Source organism: Ascaphus truei, chromosome 1 (assembly GCF_040206685.1).
Source record: "Ascaphus truei isolate aAscTru1 chromosome 1, aAscTru1.hap1, whole genome shotgun sequence".
In the NCBI taxonomy this organism is placed as follows: domain Eukaryota; kingdom Metazoa; phylum Chordata; class Amphibia; order Anura; family Ascaphidae; genus Ascaphus; species Ascaphus truei.
The window spans coordinates 164,220,048-164,238,147 of record NC_134483.1 but is presented as its reverse complement, the minus strand read 5'-3'; the positions used below and the strand labels follow the sequence as shown (position 1 = coordinate 164,238,147).

The 18,100-nt window shown below is 44.7% G+C and overlaps 1 protein-coding gene across 2 annotated transcripts in view; it reads left to right on the top strand.

Moving 5' to 3' along the window:
• DMRT1 (doublesex and mab-3 related transcription factor 1) overlaps window positions 1-18,100 on the top strand; it is a 199,909-nt gene that overhangs the window by 14,142 nt on the left and 167,667 nt on the right. For both annotated transcript variants that reach the window (XM_075597335.1, XM_075597326.1), the window contains exon 2: window positions 7,982-8,165. In XM_075597335.1, the coding sequence (XP_075453450.1) occupies window positions 7,982-8,165 (184 nt within the window). The remainder of the gene's footprint in view (window positions 1-7,981; window positions 8,166-18,100) is intronic.

The following is an 18,100-nucleotide window of genomic DNA, read 5'->3' as shown; positions in this document are numbered from 1 at the left end:
CGGTAGATATAATGGTATTCAGATAAAGAAAGACAAAATGAACGGTACTTGAAAACTGAAATATTCAGAATGTCCACAGTGCAAGTGGGTGACTCTTCTTTAAAGCAACCAATCTCAATCTCTCTCCTCTCTCTCCCTCCCCCTAGTTCTTATCTATGTAAGAAAAGAAGCAAGCAGGCAAAACTGTTGTATTGTATTGTATTGTATGTCTTTATTTATATAGCGCCATTAATGTACATAACGCTTCACAGTAGTAATACATGTGGTAATCGAATAAATAACAGATAATATAAATAACAGATCATGGGAATAAGTGCTTTAGACAAACATAACATTAAGGAAGAGGAGTCCCTGCCCCGAGGAGCTTACAATCTAATTGGTAGGTAGGGAGAACGTACAGAGACAGGAGGAGGGAGTTCTGGGTTCTGCAGAAGACCTCCAGATGCTAGTTACACTCAGCGGTGGGGGGGTTGGAACAGAGAGGGTCTGGGAGCTCAGAGATGACGGATAAAATTAGAAAATATCATGGTGCAATATTTTTTGAATCGATCAAATTAAAAAGCAGATTAGCATCTATTCACAAGCATCTGAAAGGTAAAAGTTAATCAGCACAGCATGCATTTAAAGCAGTTGTGCGTTCCTGGTGGTTTACACGCCTATCGTTTTTGGTGTGATGATGTCACACAGCGTTTCTGTCCGAGGCGGAAATTTGTGTTGAGGTGCTACAAAGTAATACTGTAGTTGACAGGCACTGTAGTAGGGAAATAGGATGCCTGTAGTTTTCATAAGAATGTATGCCTGTACAAACCTTTAAAGATTGTGGGGCCCATGTATGAAGACTGCGTACATATGACGCATAATTTTTTTTTTTTAAATGATTTTTGACGCATCACTCATGTTGAATACCTCATTGATGGTCAGAGGTTTTAGTCTTGCTCACCTTAAATGCTATAATGTTAGCAATATACTTGCGTTTAAAGTACCGGTTCTCCGTGGTTCATTGTCCACTAAGGAAAAAACCTGTCTGGTGTATTCTCAGGATACATGTTGCCACTAAGAGAATAAATTCTTTTTTGCAAATCCGAAGTGCCCTGGATCCTCTACTTACTTACATGAATACCTCATTGATATATTTTAAATTAAAATATAATGGGTCTTTTTTTAACGAATATCTAGTATTAGTAAATATCAATTGTTAGTAACCATATTGTGGAAATAATCAATTTTTGTTCCCGCGTCAAATACATTTTTGGGCTAATACAAAACAACGTAATTCTGCGCTAACACTATTAACAGTCTTTTTAGAGTTTACGCCAAGCTGAGCTTAGTGGACAATTTTGACGCATTTTTAATTGATTTTGTGTCACACAGAAATATTCTTCTTAAGTACGTACCATTTATACCTGTGCACCAAGCCCAGTCTATTTCTGTGCTCCAAAACGAATGAAAAAAATATCATTTTTTAACGCAGCTGGTGCCGATGCGCAATTGCCATTGAGTTCGACATGCATCACTTTTGTGCTAAGAAAGCTGTTTCGATGCTAAATACATAGAACTCACAGTCTTTTGGAGCAAAACAAGTGTAAGTAAAGCACCAGATTTATATCAAACAAAAGAAACCATAATCTAGTAAAAAGCAATGAGATTAGTTTCTTTGATAAAACGAAAGCAATTTGTGAACTGGTGTTACCAGAGTATTGCACCCAGGAGACTTGCTAAATAGATCCCAGAGTGGCAGTGGTAATATGCCTAATTTCTCTTGTGGGCTTGGGGCAAACCCCCTGTGATGCCACTTTAGAAAGGTTTATATAACATTTGTGTCCTGCAAACAGTAGCTTGGAGAGACTTCAAACAGATGCATTTTTTTGTAAAATAAATAAAAAAGGAGGAAGGAAGTTGAGCTGTAGGTTTGTACAGTAAATACAGTGACACACTGTGAGTGCTCATTTGCATGTTATTACCCATAATTCCTGGCTGCAGTGGAAGCGCTGTTTGCTAAGCGTTAATGGAGAACGACAGGGTTGCAGACATGTCTGACACATGCAAATGCACCACAAGTGGTATTTTTATTTGCAGTACAGTAAGTAAAGAATGTAATATCCACACCACCTCTTACAATCACTTTTCAACCAATGTATGTGTTTGTGTATAGAACACCAATGCTGTATGCAACACTTCACATAGCTAGTAAATAAGTGGAATAGGTAAACAGAAGACAAAACGGTGTATCCAATATAAAAGTACACATTGGAGAAATGCCTCACTAACTCAGGAACTTTATGATATAAGGCATATATCAATATCATCATTTTTACAATGACAAATAAGGTTACAAAATTGTATTAAAGAGGAAGTAGAATTAAAAAGGAAATGTGAAATACCTTTCCAAAGTTTATAAGCATAAATGAAACTGCAAAATGCGTCGGTAATGGATTCATAGTGGCCTATTCACTAGACTTCGATAAGTGACTTATCGAGAGTTTGGGGCACTTCTCGAACGAGTTGGTAAGTGTAGCTATTCACAAAGCTTCGATAACTTGCCAAACAAGCTTAAGAAGCGCTTCGTCCCGATCGGTAACAAACCGTGCAGGAGCTAAAAAAAATGCTCAAACTTGCATTTTTTGAGATATCACGGTATTCAAGTAGTTTCAATAAGCACATCGGGGCGGCAACTCGCAAGCAACTCGCAGGTTCTCATCTGACCACCTCAAGGGTGGCGGGATGGGATCCGCGATGTGACTTAGATGGAAAAATGTATTTTTACTGCATCGGATTGAAGCTGGGAGTCTTCGGAGCTGACCCGCATTAATATCAGCACCGGAGACCCCCTGCTTCCATCCTATGTAATAAAAATACTTTTACAGGCAGCTTCATTACCTTAGCGGCTAACTGCTAAGGTAATTAATCGGGTTAAATACCAGTGCTCTGTTTATTTTAGGTAGAGGGGGTGGATGAAGGTGGTATTTGGCCCATGGTGGGTGTTTATGCCTACCGGGAAGGTTGCAGGAGGCGTTAACCCCTTCATTACCTTTGTGGTTACCACCGCTAAGGTAGTGAAGGGGTTAACTCCTCCCGCAACCTTCCCGATAGGCCTAACCAGCCACCCTGGGGCAACTACCCCCTTCACCCACCCCCTCTACCCCCAAGAAACCAGGTAGTCTGGCTTAACTCCATAATACCTTAACGGCTAGCTTCTAGGGTAATGAAGCTGTTTTTTTTTTAAATAATAGAGTATTGAAGCAGCGGGTCTCCTGAGCAGAACCGTGCTAATTTCAGCCTAGGGACCCCATGCTTCTCGAGTTACAGGCCCAAGTATGGGGTGCCGGTATCTCCCTGCATTGTTTAAATGTCCCGCGTCATGTGGTCGGGACGTTTAAACGCTTTGGAGAAACCGGCACGCCATACCGGGGCCTGTAACTTGGGAAGCAGAGGGTCCCCGGACCTGAAATTAATGCGGTTCAGCTCCGGAGACCCCCTGCTACAATACAAGGAAGATGCAGCTCTCTCTGTTCAGCTCTTAGGCTGCGTCCATAGATGGACCAGCCGTGCTGAGGCGTGCGGACGCTCCGCTCTGTGCCCCTGCATCCTCAATGAGGATTCCTTGAGAGGGGGCTCACGCGAGCTTCCGCAGGCGTGCTGAGGCGTTGGGAGGTTTCAGCCGAGCGCCAAGCTGTTTTTCAGCGCGCTGTCGGCTGAAAACCTCCAATCACTGCACAGCAGCGTCAACGTCACGGCGCCGTGACATTGACGTCAGTGCGCCGCGGGCGATTGGCCCAGCGACGTCACTGCCCCGCCTCCAACCACCTCCCCCCGGCTCCCTTCGCGCACGCTGGCTCGCCTGCAAGTCCGTGCAATCGCGCTGACTGAAGCAGGCGAGCCTCAGCGTTAGCGCGCCTCCGCTCTCCCCACACCTCTATGGCCCGGGCCTTACAGACCGCAGGCAGATCGCAGCGGTAGAACTTAGAAAAAGACAGAAATAAGGACACTGCTATCCAGAGCGGTATTGGCAATTTTCTACCTCACTGTTTCTGACTTTTGATAATTCTTTGTGAACACCGTGATAACACAAATGTCAGACCGTGAGGTAGAGTCATGCCAAACCGTGCGATTTGGCAGTGATAACATCGAAACTACGTGAATATACCCCATTGTGTTGCCCAACAATACTCCTATCCCTGCTATACCACTTCAGGTTCTACAGTATATGAGATACTTCAGAGAACTGGAAGTGTAAAGAGATGTTTAGTATCATTATACTGGGCACCATGTGCATGTTCAAAGGAGTAAAACGTGTTAAAATAATATTTTCCCACTCAACAACCCAAGTGTCTTCAAAGTATCAATCACAGGAAAATGCGACATTTATTTGACACCAGACACATGCTATTTTCAGCTCCCGTGTTCCTGAGATAATGATCTTTTAGCTGCCGTTATGGTCCAATAGAAAGCTGCAACCAATGACCTCGTGGGTTCCTATTGGTCCCCAGTTCCTGCAAAATATGGCGGCCATGTTGTTTCCACTGGAGGGATCTTTAAACCCGGTACCTTCATCGGCAAATATATACAACAGCTAAAAAATAGCAAGGTCAACTACGCAAGTGACCTCACAGTTCCGATTATTTACAGTACAAATGAAATGTTTCTCCTTGACAGCTGCTTTAAAATAGATTTCAGAATTGGCAAAGTACTGCAGTATATTTACTTACAGAAACATTTATGCATGTTTTGTTGTTTTATCCTTGTTTACTTAAATGTGAACGATGACTAACTACAGCCTGGATACAAGCCATATTCAGTGTCATTGAAACAATCTACTTTTATGTTTCATGATTTGGGAAATCTGTATCCGTAGCTGGCTAACATTTGACATTTCTTGTGCTTTATTTTGTTTGCATTTGTTTTAACAGACCTAGTTTCAATGGGGGGGAAAAAAAGATGTCTTTCAAAGGTCCAGTAGCAGTATTGGGTATGGAGAAGAGCAGATTTGGTGTAGGTTGTAATACCTTTTAGCAGTCCAACATTATAGTTCTCCATAGATGAAATTATAGTGCACAGAGATTTTTAAACCTCAGAGGTCTCTTCTTTAGAAGCACATTTTGCAGCTGGCAGAGCCCATTATTCTTATTTCTTTGTTAAATATGGTGCAGTTTTTGAGCCATAATTTCACCAGATTTGTCTGACGTATAACGTAGACCAGGCCTGCACAACTTGTAAAGCGAAAAAGGGCCGAACTGCTCCAAGGAAAACAGATTCGGGCCGCACGGGTAAAATCATCATTATCATCATCATCATATCTCCCCCAGCACCTCTCATCATCATCATCATCATCATCCTCATATCTCCCCCAGCACCTCTCATCATCATCATCATCCTCATATCTCCTCCAGCACCCCTCATCAATCTCTCCCAGCACCCCTCATCATCCTCATATCTGCCTCAGCACCCCATCATCCTCATATCTCCCCCAGCACCCCTCATCATCCTCATATCTCCACCAGCACTCATCATCTTCATATATCTCCCCCAGCACCCCTCATCCTCATATCTCCCCCTGCACCCCTCATCATCAAACTTTGCGAGACTCACCCTCTATCTCACACCCCCATCTCTCCCCCTCACCCATACACAATACTCCCCTTCCACATAACACACAATACCCCCCTGCAGACCACACACATCCCACCCCCCTGCACCTCACCCCCCTGCACCTCCCCCCCTGCACCTCACCACTCTCCCCCCTGCATCTCACATCACATCCCTGCACCTCACATCACCCCCCTGCACCTCACCTCACATCACCCCACTACACCTCCCCCCTGCACCTCACCCCCCCTGTGCACCTCACATCACTCCCCTGCACCTCACCTCCCCTCCCCCCCTTGCACCTCACCTCCCCCCAATTGCACCTCACGGTGGCAAAGCAGGCAGGACTAGCACACTCGTGCAGTCCTGAGAGCAGGCTCGAGGAGGAGGAGGGGGAGAGCGGGCTCGCAAGCGGGAGAGGAGGGGGCTCGCGGCTCCCGGGCGGGAGAGGAGGGGGCTCGCGGCTCCTGGGTGGGAGAGGAGGGGGCTCGCGGCTCCCGGGCGGAAGAGGAGGCGGCTCTCGGGCGGGAGAGGAGGGGGCTCGTGGCTCCCGGGCGGGAGAGGAGGGGGCTCGCGGCTCCCGGGCGGGAGAGGAGGGAGCTCGTGGCTCCCGGGCGGGAGAGGAGGGGGCTTGCGGCTCCCGGGCGGGAGAGGAAGGTGCTCGCGGCTCCCGAGCGGGAGAGAAGGGGGCTTGCGTCTCCCGGGCGGGAGAGGAGGGGGAGAGCGGCTTGCGGGCGGGAGGGGGGTGAGCGGCTCGCGGCCGGGAGAGGAGGAGGGGGGGGGGAGCGGCTCGCGGCCGGGAGAGCAGGCTCGGGAGGGAGGAGGACGGGGAAAGCCGCCGCGGGCCGCACAATGAGTGCTGGCGGGTCGCATGCGGCCCGCGTGTGGTGCTGGCCTGACGTAGAGCAATTTTCTCCTTGACCACACAACATTTTCGTTTGCATTAACGCTCCTGTTCCCGACAGTTTTTTTTCTACTATTTGTGTTCTTACATTTGGCTCACGTTTTCCTAGTTTTTGTATGGTGTGCGTCATGTTCACACACATCAATGCATTGCGAAATGTTGGAGTCAACTTGTGTTTGTCATTTTCGCCAAGAAAAAGTCGGCAGCCAACACTGACGCATTTATGGTGCGCAAAAGTGGCGCGTTCTTGTAGTTTAATATTATATATCATATACATATGTGCGCCACCGACAACATCCAAACTCTGCCTCTAACTCCACCCTCCCCCCGCATCATTATTTTGTTTGTGAAAAAGAAGTTGAGGCTCACATCACATAGCACATAAAAAGTGGTTTGATACATTGATGCGCAGAGACGCACTAACTTGCTATTCTTCTGTGCGTCCTTTTTACGACAATCACTTGTAGAAGCGCTTAATGCATTGCCGCTATAGTGGTTCTCTTCACTGATCTTGCCCCAATATACAGCAAGGGAACTTTAGCACGTCATAACAATTGGTGCTTTTGGACCTCTGCCCACTCACAATGCTTTGTCCCATGTGGACCTCTGCCCACTCACAATGCTTTGACCCATGTGGAACTCTACCCACTCACAATGCTTTGTCCCATGTGGAACTCTACCCACTCACAATGCTTTGTCCCATGTGGAACTCTGCCCACTCACAATGCTTTGACCCATGTGGACCTCTGCCCACTCACAATGCTTTGACCCATGTGGAACTCTACCCACTCACAATGCTTTGTCCCATGTGGAACTCTGCCCACTCACAATGCTTTGACCCATGTGGACCTCTGCCCACTCACAATGCTTTGACCCATGTGGAACTCTACCCACTCACAATGCTTAGACCCATGTGGAACTCTGCCCACTCAATGCTTTGATCCATGTGGACTTCTACCCACTCACAATGCTTTGACCCATGTGGACCTCTGCCCACTCACTAGGCTTTTGGCCGCGTATCCGTGCTATGGGATTAAATGGAAAATCTCCGGGCGGCGGCATCTTCCGGCATCTTCTCCCACTGCATATCCCGTCAACATGGCTACCGACGGCAAACAGGACGTGACGCCAGTTGCCATGACAACGGGATGCGACGTGACATCACAATGCCACTCGGCGTTCCTTGCCATCACAACAGGGCGTCACATGACGTCTTAAGGCGTCCCGTTGTCATGGCAAGTTGATGCGCCGTGACGTCACGTTGTCATGGCAACGTGCACCAATTGACGTCGCGGAGCCATGCTGACTGCACCTTGCAGGGGGAGAAGATGCCGGGAGATGCCGCAGGTAAGAGAAATAAGTATATAAATAAATGTAAACATTTTTATTGCAATAAGTCTCCGGTTTAGCCTTCAATATAAGGTGGCAACCCTGACCTCTGCCCACTCACTAGGCTTTGTCCCATGCTCTAAGAAACCCGTCTTTGTTTTCCAGGTGGCACTGAGGAGGCAGCAGGCACAGGAAGAGGAGATGGGATTAAGCCACCCCATCCCCTTGCCCAGCACAGCAGACCTGCTTGTAAAGCGGGAACACGGGGGCAGCAGCTCCTGCTTACTGCTGGAAAGCAGTTCCACACAGACAACAAGCTCGGCTGCAGTGTCCACAACCAGCGCGGCAGGTAAAGATCAGAGGGATGTCAAAGAGTGCAATGCTTGTCCAAAAAGCAGGACAGTCCAGCTACGTACGCAAGGCTATTTATCATAAGTCGACATGCTGCAAACTGGTGCAAAACACAGAACCAGATGTATCCCACAAAAAGAAACGCCATTTGTTAGAATAGGATTTCTGTTTGCACAAGTTTTGGAATAGGGAGACTTAAGCGCTTATTCTATATCGGCCAAAGAGGCTGTTTTTTTCGGCTGAAAAGTCCCAATTGAAGTCAATGGGAAAATGCAGCTGGAAACAGCCTAATCGGCCACTGCGGTGGATATAGAATAAGCTGCTTAGGGTGTGATGTGCGAACAAAAAAAGAATTTAGCATTGTTCCATATTATTCTCTTGTGTCAAATTGAAGAGACAGTTGTCTACATAGATTGTCAGCTGGGAGGACTTACACAATCTCAGGCGATGTTTGACATTATTCATAGCAGGAAAAAAATCATGCTCATAAGCACACAATAAAGCTCACTACAGTAATGCGAAACTCCTGGACAATTAAATGTTTCTGCCATGGCCCCTGTGCTGTGCACAGTCATGACTGACCTGTCAATCACAACTGCGACCGGCAACAGCGCTTCTCAGCCACTACAAAGTCGGATCTGGCGCGCTGGGACTGGCAGCAGCGGTGATTGACAGGTCAAGTCATTGCCGCACCGCTCAGTGAGCAAAGGTAGAGTGGTAGAACAGGAGACGGAGAACACGTGAGGACTGGGGAGGAGCTAGTTTGAGGTACGGGAGCTAGTTGGAGCCCGTCTGTATTTTGCCCACCCCTGCTCTCAATGCACACTGAGGCAGGGGGTGTAGTGTGTGTGTGTGTGTGTGTGTGTATAATTGTGTCTGTGTGAGACAAAACGCTGGCTCATACAAATTCTGACTCGCTCCTATGTATTTTATATTTCTGTCCACCCTTGTAAAATATGTACCACTTGTAATTCCTGTAGACTTCCTAGATATCCCAAGCTCATGCACACAAAAAGGAAAAGGGGTTTCCATGCACACAGTGCAAAGCACCTCGTATAAACTATGAGTGCCAGATGGGGCCACGTTGTGATCATATGATTGTGGCGCCACTGACGACGCGTGCAGAGGAAGAGTCCTCTTCCATTCCCCTTCCGGCTTAATAGTGTTCAGCACTTCACAGCAGCGCAGAGCAGAGCACAATCTCCCCTAGAAAATGAGCTGAGAGCCCATAAACTAGTGCCAGACCCTTATGACGTGGTTTCAACAGAATGGGATACCCAGAGGGTCAAGAGACTGATGATGAAAATGATGCCATGTGCAACAAATTGCTTTTGTACAGCACCACCTTGGTGACTAAGGCTTTGGCGCAGCCGGAGCTACAAGGAGCTTGTGGTTTCGGCGAGTGTCGCGTCACGTGACACGCAAGGGAGCCAATCCGATTCCCCCCCTGCTCTGATCCCCCTCCGATCCCCGTTCCGATTCACCACCCCCCCCGTGTGTATTTGCCTGTATGTGTGAGTGCCTGTGTGTGTGTGAGTGGAGGGGAGCAGGGAAGGAGCTGCGGGAGGGAAGCTGTGTGTGTGTGTCCGCTGGGGATTTTTTTTTTTAACTTTTGCCTGGCTCTGGAGGAGGGAGCGGTGATGCGCCCAGGTAGAGAGGCAGAAAATTCGTATCTCCCGCTCCCTACAGTCCGCAGGTAGCGGTCAATTGCCTTTCAGCTCCGCCCTGTCTGCAGTGCGGGCGCGCTGACTGAGGGAGCGCGGCCTTAGCCTAAGGGGGTTATTTAATAAAATCTATAACTGGGACACCTAACACTGGGACAAAATCAATGCAAAAGAACAGCACCCGATTCAGCAAAGGAAAGCTTGAATGACTGTTTTTAGATCTAGCTGTACCACATTTTGCAGCCGGGAGACTTATTCCAATGTTGCAGAAGAGACAGGGAACAGTAAAGTTTTCTTTCCAGGTTCCGAAAGACAGTATAACGACAGAGGGGCTATTAATTAATTGGGCACAAGCGCAGACTACCGATTTGGCCTGCACAATACCGTTTTTCCACTGGGTGTATTGGCCTCCAAGCGGCGTACCTGCTTGCACAGATTTTCATTCATCTGTGTGGGGCCCTTTTACTTTTTCTGTAGTTTTTATTTATTTTTCTGTTGTGTTTGGCTGTGCCGCTCCTCCATGCCCGCTGCAGTTATATACAGGATAGGAAGCCTCGGCTCTATCCCTGTACCGCACCTGCACCGCGCCCCCTCAGAGCACCATGAGTTAGGGCTTCATTTACTTTCATCATTTTGCAGGAGCAGCACCTGCTGTTTCTTTATCCTACAATGTTTTTATGTAATCTACTTGGTGAAGCAGTGGCTCAGTGAGTAAAGACACTGAGATAACAATGACACTTTGTTTGCTGTGGTGGAATCTGGTTACATTCCTGGTGTCATCTCCAGAGCTTGGGTTAGTCACCGTACCTCCCTGTGCCTCAGGCACCAAAAACATAGAATGTAAGCCCTAAGGGGCAGGGACCTGTGCCTGTAACAGTCCTATGTACTTTGTACCACACGCTGTACTGTAATTGTGAAGCACTTTGAATCCTATTGGGAGAAAGGCACTATAGGGAATAAAATTATTATGTAACTGGTCATTCAGAGCTACAGTATATATATAAAAAAAAATATGTACTCCCTTTTAACTCCATTGATGCCACATATAATTGTCTTGATTTAAATACATTATTTTTTATTAGAAGTATAGGATTTCCATTTGTTACTGCAGTAATGCGTTTCTTTCCAAGTCTATGCTATTGGAAAAACTTGCAGGTGTTATTTAATTTAAATTTTTATTATTATTAATGGCTGTCTTTTTTTCCCTTTCTATAGTAAGTAAAGATGAAATGTTTGTGATCAAGTTATTATTATTTTTTCCTCCTCCAAACTATCTTTCGCTTTGGGGAACATTTTTCATGGTACAGAAAGAAACTAGAATTGCTTTGGTTACATACATTCCATAATAACATTTGAGTATTTATTGTTCTAACAGCAGAGGTGCCTATATCCATTTCATATACTCCAAACATTATCTTGGTCACCTTTATTTGTTATATCTGGCTTCTGTATTGGCTATTGAATACTTTAGATTGTGCAAGTTATTCTTTTATAATAAAAAACGCTCACATTCGTATTACTGGTGTGTCTGTAAATAGCAGCCATCTTGGTTTTTTTTTTTGGCTGTCCCAGAAATAATACAAACACGATTCTTTATGCTCTTTTAGCAAAGCAGTTAATTGTATATAATCTTATAGAGAAACAAGGAAAAGGTCCCGTTAAAAGGTTGAAGCACTAAACATTTTTGTGAATTAAAGTACTTTCAGGGGACTGCTGCTTTAATGTCACATAATAAGTAGTTCATGTTAATCAACAGACACGTGTGTACCTATTGTCATCAGACAAATGTGGGGAGGTTATGCTACCATATCAAGTCAATGGGACTACTTGTGTGTGACCAGCACTATCACAGTTTAATGCGTGATCCTTGTAGCCGTTAAACACGCAAAAGTTTTTTTGTGTCAGATAACCAAGTGCGAGGAAGACAGGTTACGATAGAAGATATATGGAAAATATGAGGTAAAACTCATTAAAACATCCAGGTGTGAATGAACGAGTTTTAACGTCTTTAACATAGACTTGCTGCTGGTTCAATGTAACCCTTTAAAGTGAGAAGATCTACTTTATTTATCTCTTGTTACTTCAGCATAAGCATACAACATATATACCTTTTTAACACGTGCGAAGGGCTGTGTCACTATGGTTACGGAATGTGCTGTCCTGCAGTGATAGCACATTTAAGGTACTGTACTCCCTATTACAGTTTATTTGTGTGTTTGCAGGTAAAAGTGAACAAAACTAATCGTAAAATAATGATAATGCAGTGAAACTTGACGATGAATGCAAAGTCAACTTTGTGAACAGAAAAAAGGAAGAGTGCGCAACTAAAACTAGATAACTCGTGAAGTGGAGGCAATAGTTAATAAACTAAAAAGCCCCATATAAGTGCAAGTGAACAATAGTGCAAATATATATATATGACCTCAATTACAGGTGTACTAAATAGCGTCTGCAGCCGTCGTGGGGGTGGCTCAGCACCCCTGGAACTAAGAAAATGAAACAAAAAACAGAGCGCACAACGCTAAGGCTAAGGCCCCGCTCCCTCAGTCAGCGCGCCCGCACTGCAGACAGGCGGGGCGCTGACAGACACAGACCGCGATATGCGGTCTGTAGGGAGCCGGAGCGGGACAGGGGTGGGTTTGGGAGGGAGGGGGGCGGGAGTGGGAGGGAGGGGGGCGGGAGTGGATCTGATCGTGGTGCCGTCCGCCCCCCCACACACATACACACACACACATATACACATACACACACACATACATACACACATACATACATACACACACACATACATACACACATACATACATACACACATACACACATACATACACACATACATACATACACACATACATACATACACACATACATACATACACACATACATACATACACACATACATACACACTCACACACTTTAACCTGCAGCTCCTTCCCTGCTCCCCGCCCAAGGCGCCTCCCATCTAGCTCCTTCCCTCCCCTCCTCCCCATTGGCTGACTCGCGCACCACGTGACGCGTCAGTGCTGAAAATCACTAGGATCTTGCAGCATCGGCCGGCTGACGCGTCACAGTACCTAGTCAGCCGTGCCGAAAGAAGGCAGCGGGGGCAGGGACCATTTGGGCAAGGGCCCGCCGGCCGCAGCGGGTTCGCAGCCTAATAGTGAAGTAAATGCTATGAAAAAATATATTAAAAGATTAAAGTTCTGCGTACATCAAGCAAGAAAATACAAGCAATCAACGAAGCATGGTGTGGGTTACCGCACGCTGGTACTGAGGATCGCAGATCAGACTCACAACAGGTCACTTCCTATACAGCAGTAGTGAAATTTTCCGATAATCCCAAGTCCACAGACCTCCCTTAGGCCCGGGCCATAGAGGGGGGGAGCCGGGCTGAACCGCGCGGACACTGAGGCTCGCCTGCAGAAGCTGTGCGATTCCACGCACATACAGGCGAGCCAGCGTCCGCGATCGGAGGTGGGGGGAGACTGAGGGAGGCGGGGCAGTGACGTCGCTGGGCTAATCGCCCGCGACGCACTGACGTCGACGTCACGGCGCCAACGTCACGGCGCCGTGACGTTGACGCAGCCCCACTCTCATTGGAGGTTTTCAGCCGACAGCACGCTGAAAAACAGCTCGGCGCTCGGCTGAAAACTCCAAAGCCTCTGCACGCCTGCGGACGCTCGCGCGAGACCCCTATCAAGGCATCCTCATTGAGGATGCAGGTACTCAGCGCTGAGCGTCCGCACGGCTCAGCGCGGCCTGTCCTTGTATGGACTCGGCCTTAGGTCTAGCCACAATCAGGAGGGTCCTTAGTATAGCAGTATGGATAAGGGGAGCTGGTGTACAACCACTGTGGAATTCAGAGTACTCTCCGTGTACGCAGAACTTAAATCTTTTAATATATTTTTTCATAGTACTTACTTCACTATTAGCGTTGTGCGCTGTGTTTTCTGTTTCATCAACTTTGTATGCAAACCTGGCAGATTTTGATGCAAAGAAAAAGGAAGACAGAAGCAGATAGACGAGCACACATGTTGACTCATCTGCTTATGATATTGCATTGACAATCTCTTCCTCTAACAACTCCCCAAAACGCGGAGGAAAATGAGTGCCATGCATCTTTATTTGCACATTGATGCAAGTGATGTCAAATCAAAATGACGCTATTTTGTGTTTTTTGAAGCAATATTTCAGTTGGGACACTTGACACATATTGAATGATACACTTCATTCAACAAGTCTAATGCTGCATACACATATTTGCACATTTCTTATTAGTTGAATTGCAACATGTACAACAATATTTTGTAGTTAATATATATTGCCATTTCTTTTTAAATATTAAAAGCAATCTTGAAAGCAATCTTGAAAGAGTGGAGCCCCTTCAACTTTCCATGTGCTGCAGAGATTTACTCCAGGAATATATATACAGTAGTCCATTAGATCAGCAAAATGATATCAGACCATAAGGGGTTAAATGCTCGTGGTAGAAAACAGCTGAGTCTCCTGACTCTCCCCTAGTGTGGGAGCAGCCTGGCGGCATACAGAGGGTTGACCAAGCTGGTTTTGCAACCTGCTATGGACCGCTCAGATGTATATATTGCGCACTAAAAGTGGCTGATCCCCTGGGGTGCTTTAGAAATAAGAAAATGACTTACTCAGTTCTTGTATCCCCACGGCATGAATGTCGATTGGGAGATAAAACATTTTCTCCAATAATGTGTATATTCTTTCCTCATCCACAGATGATCATAATATGTTGAAGTTTTGACTGATTACTAATATATTGCCTATTTCTTAAGGTTGTATCGCTCTTTGAAATGTTGGTCTTCCTCTGGATGATCCTTTTTGATCATTCTCCTTGATATGTTGTTTTTGAAGCATATGTCTCTAGAAGCATTTTTTCAGAGCTTGTTTTTTGACACTTACTCTGTATTATCTTTTGATGTTCTTGGAGACGTTCTATTGTTCCATTGGTTCACTACCATTTATTAAAATACTCCATGAGAAATTATTCACATATATTTGTCTGTGAAAATTATCCATGACAATTTGTGATGTCTGAATCATTAGTACAATTCCATTGATCCGTGTATATGTATTCACATGTATGTATATGTGCGTACATGTATACATATATGGAGGGAGATTTTTATCCCATTTTATCCTTGAGAACAATTTGTAGTTCACATATTATATGTACATTTTGAAAGTATTCAGAGACATATGTGTTTCATATATATATGTATACACATTTTTTCAAATATATATATATATAAAACATTTTTTCATTATCTTTATTATTTATTATTTTTCATATATATGATTTTAATTATTTTTCATCTTTTATGTTTATTATTTATTTTTCAAATTATATATATTTTTTGTCCCTTCTAGCATTTACAGTACTTGGTTTTAATATTATCTATTATCATTATTATTTTTTTAATGTATAAAGTATCATCTGTCATGATTCATCATGAATTCGTTACTGATAGAGGAACATTGTCATTTTCTGTTTGTGTCATACCCGTATGTATATATATATATATATATATATATGGGTAAGCATAATAACCAATATGGTTTCTTTTTTCCTTTTTTACTTTTAAATACATGTTTCTCTTTTCTTGTGATTAAAATATAGTGTGTGTATATGTTGGTCTTGATCGGGCGCGACGTCGGCTCTCCTGCATAATGATACACTCCCCACTTCTCAATGTGGGCGGGACAACGGAGCGAGTAGCGCGACGTCACTTCCGGTTTTGACGGCTATATCAGGATAATTAAATACGAGTAAAGGCACTCTTTGACAAAGCCCCACGGGCGAAACGCGTTAGAGCGCTGAGGGGGGACTCCTCCCCTTTTTTATCCATGTTTGCCATGAATCAATAAAGGCTTATATATATTTTTTGCACAGTCCAGCCTTTTTGCCATTTTTTCTAAGCAGTGCCCGCTGATTACTTTCTTCACTGAGAGGATGCCTTGCTTTTTAAATATTATAATGAATAAATAATATATAGATCTACCTTTTTTTTGTATAAAATAAAGAATGTGAAGAAGAATACGTTGCACAATTGTGAGTACAGAAAAAAAGACCTCTGGGTGCTCGCCGACCTGATGCTGTTGTGCGTAAATCCAAGCTCAGTGCAAACTTATCATTTTTAAACAGGACATTATTGTAAGCATATTTATATCTTTATTTGTATGGCAGCATTCATGTATTTAGCGCTTTATAGAAGTAATACATGAGACATTAATAGGAAACATCATAGAAATATGCACTTCAAACCAAAAAAAAATATTTCCTCGCTATACTCCATTTGAGAGGAGTTTATACTATAAGGAGTATTCTTGTAATACAATAGTGAATAAACGTTGGGATATTTATCTATGAAAAGAGAATGATTATATTTATGTGGGTTGTTTTTTCTAATGCTGATAAATGTGGGGATATTACTGGTACCAGCTTTTCTAGATAATGTTTCTGGAACATTATGTATGTTTTGTTATGCTATATTACATTAAATGAAGGACTGTGTGGTTTATTAAGTAAGGGGAGTGCGCTCCATTGTAACCTCCTGCTTCCCCTTTCTTTAATTAAACGAGACAAGCTTCCAACTTGCTAGCCCTTCGTGCTACTTAAAATAACAGAGAGAAAATATAGTGTTAAGTATTTTTCTAAATGTTGAAAATCTGTTTGCACTTGCAAAAGGGATTTTGATAGGGGCGACAGGGGGGAAGTGAATGAATATCAATCTTGCGTGGTGCCCTGTCTCGTTAATAAGGTAGTCACGCTCCATGCATAGCACACAAATTAGTGTGAAACCAGGGAAGAGGACAAGAAATAGAAAAGTCAGATACTAGGGCAATTAAACCCACCCCGAGCTTCAAGTTACAAAATTTACCAACATTGCCGGGATAACGTAAAAAAAAAGCTTGACAAAAAATACTCCTAGTTTTGTTCATAACCTGCGCGACCTCACAATCATGTCTCATTGGATGTACATGGGACTGCATGTTTTAATAGCCTGACGCTCGTAACGTAGGCAAGGACCAGATCACTGTATGTTTAGATCACTTTGCAGCAGGTGTAGATGTTCTAAACCAGTGTACTAGTTTTAGGAGGCTGTTTTTTGTTTTCGCCTCTTCACCCAGGGTGGGTATAGGCGACTTCCACGGAAATTTGTCTCCATTGTTTGCAGTCTTGGGCTAGAGTTGTTCGGTGGTATAACCAGTCTTCATTAAATGTACTTCGGCTAAGGTTGAAAGGGCGAATAACCAGGTCCTCAGCTTTTCGCTTAAAGTATCTCAATGTTGTAAGCCTAACGCCATGTCGGACCAGGTTCAGCCATTAGGGTTATTTTTGGAATTCTATGTGTCGGCATCCGCAATGTGTGGCCTAACCCAGGGGAGCGCAAACTTTTTAAGCTGCGCGCCCCCTGCCAGGCGTCCCCCCGGGCTCGCATCCCCTCTCCTACCTTCTAGATGCGTGAAATTACGCGCCAGGGTCGCGTGACGTCACGTGACCTACGGCGTAATTTGACGCTGGAGACGTCACATGACGCCGTGGCGTCATTTGACGCCGCGTTGCCATGGAGACGCGTCTGATTCCAGGTAAGTTTCCTGTTGCAGGGGCCTCTGCAACGGCCCGCGCGCCCCCCAGAGACAAATCTCCCGCCCCCAGTTTGTGCACCGCTGGCCTAACCAACGCCACCGTCTAAGTTCTATAATAAGTGTACTAGTTTTGGGAGGCTGTAAACTATTATCTCAGCGTGTACATTTTTAAATAAATGGCTCCTTGTGTGAGGAAAAGGCGATAGCCCCGTGAATAGACCTTCAGGAAATTAAAGAGATTACATTCTCAAAGAACAAAAAAACTATGTGTAACTGGGGAGGGGGGTGAGGTCTTGAAATGCATCTAGCATTAATTTCTAAGGAAGGGAAAAGCACTCCAAATATTGAAAGCGTAGCTAAAAAAGTATATTACATCTTTTACATGTAATTACATTTTATATTGCACATCAAAAAAAATAGAGGCAGAGGGGAAAGCCCCCCCCCCACACACACACATATAGTCAATACTGTTCTGTGACTAAGGAAATGCTTTTATTTGTGCGAGCTTTCGAGATACACTGATCTTTTTTTGGGGGCGATGTTACAATTAATTAAGCCCCCAAAAATTCTTAGAAACATGGCAACTGGAATTTCATCTGTGGGTGAAGCCTACCCCTCTCCCTGTACATAGGGTGACCAGATTTTGAAAA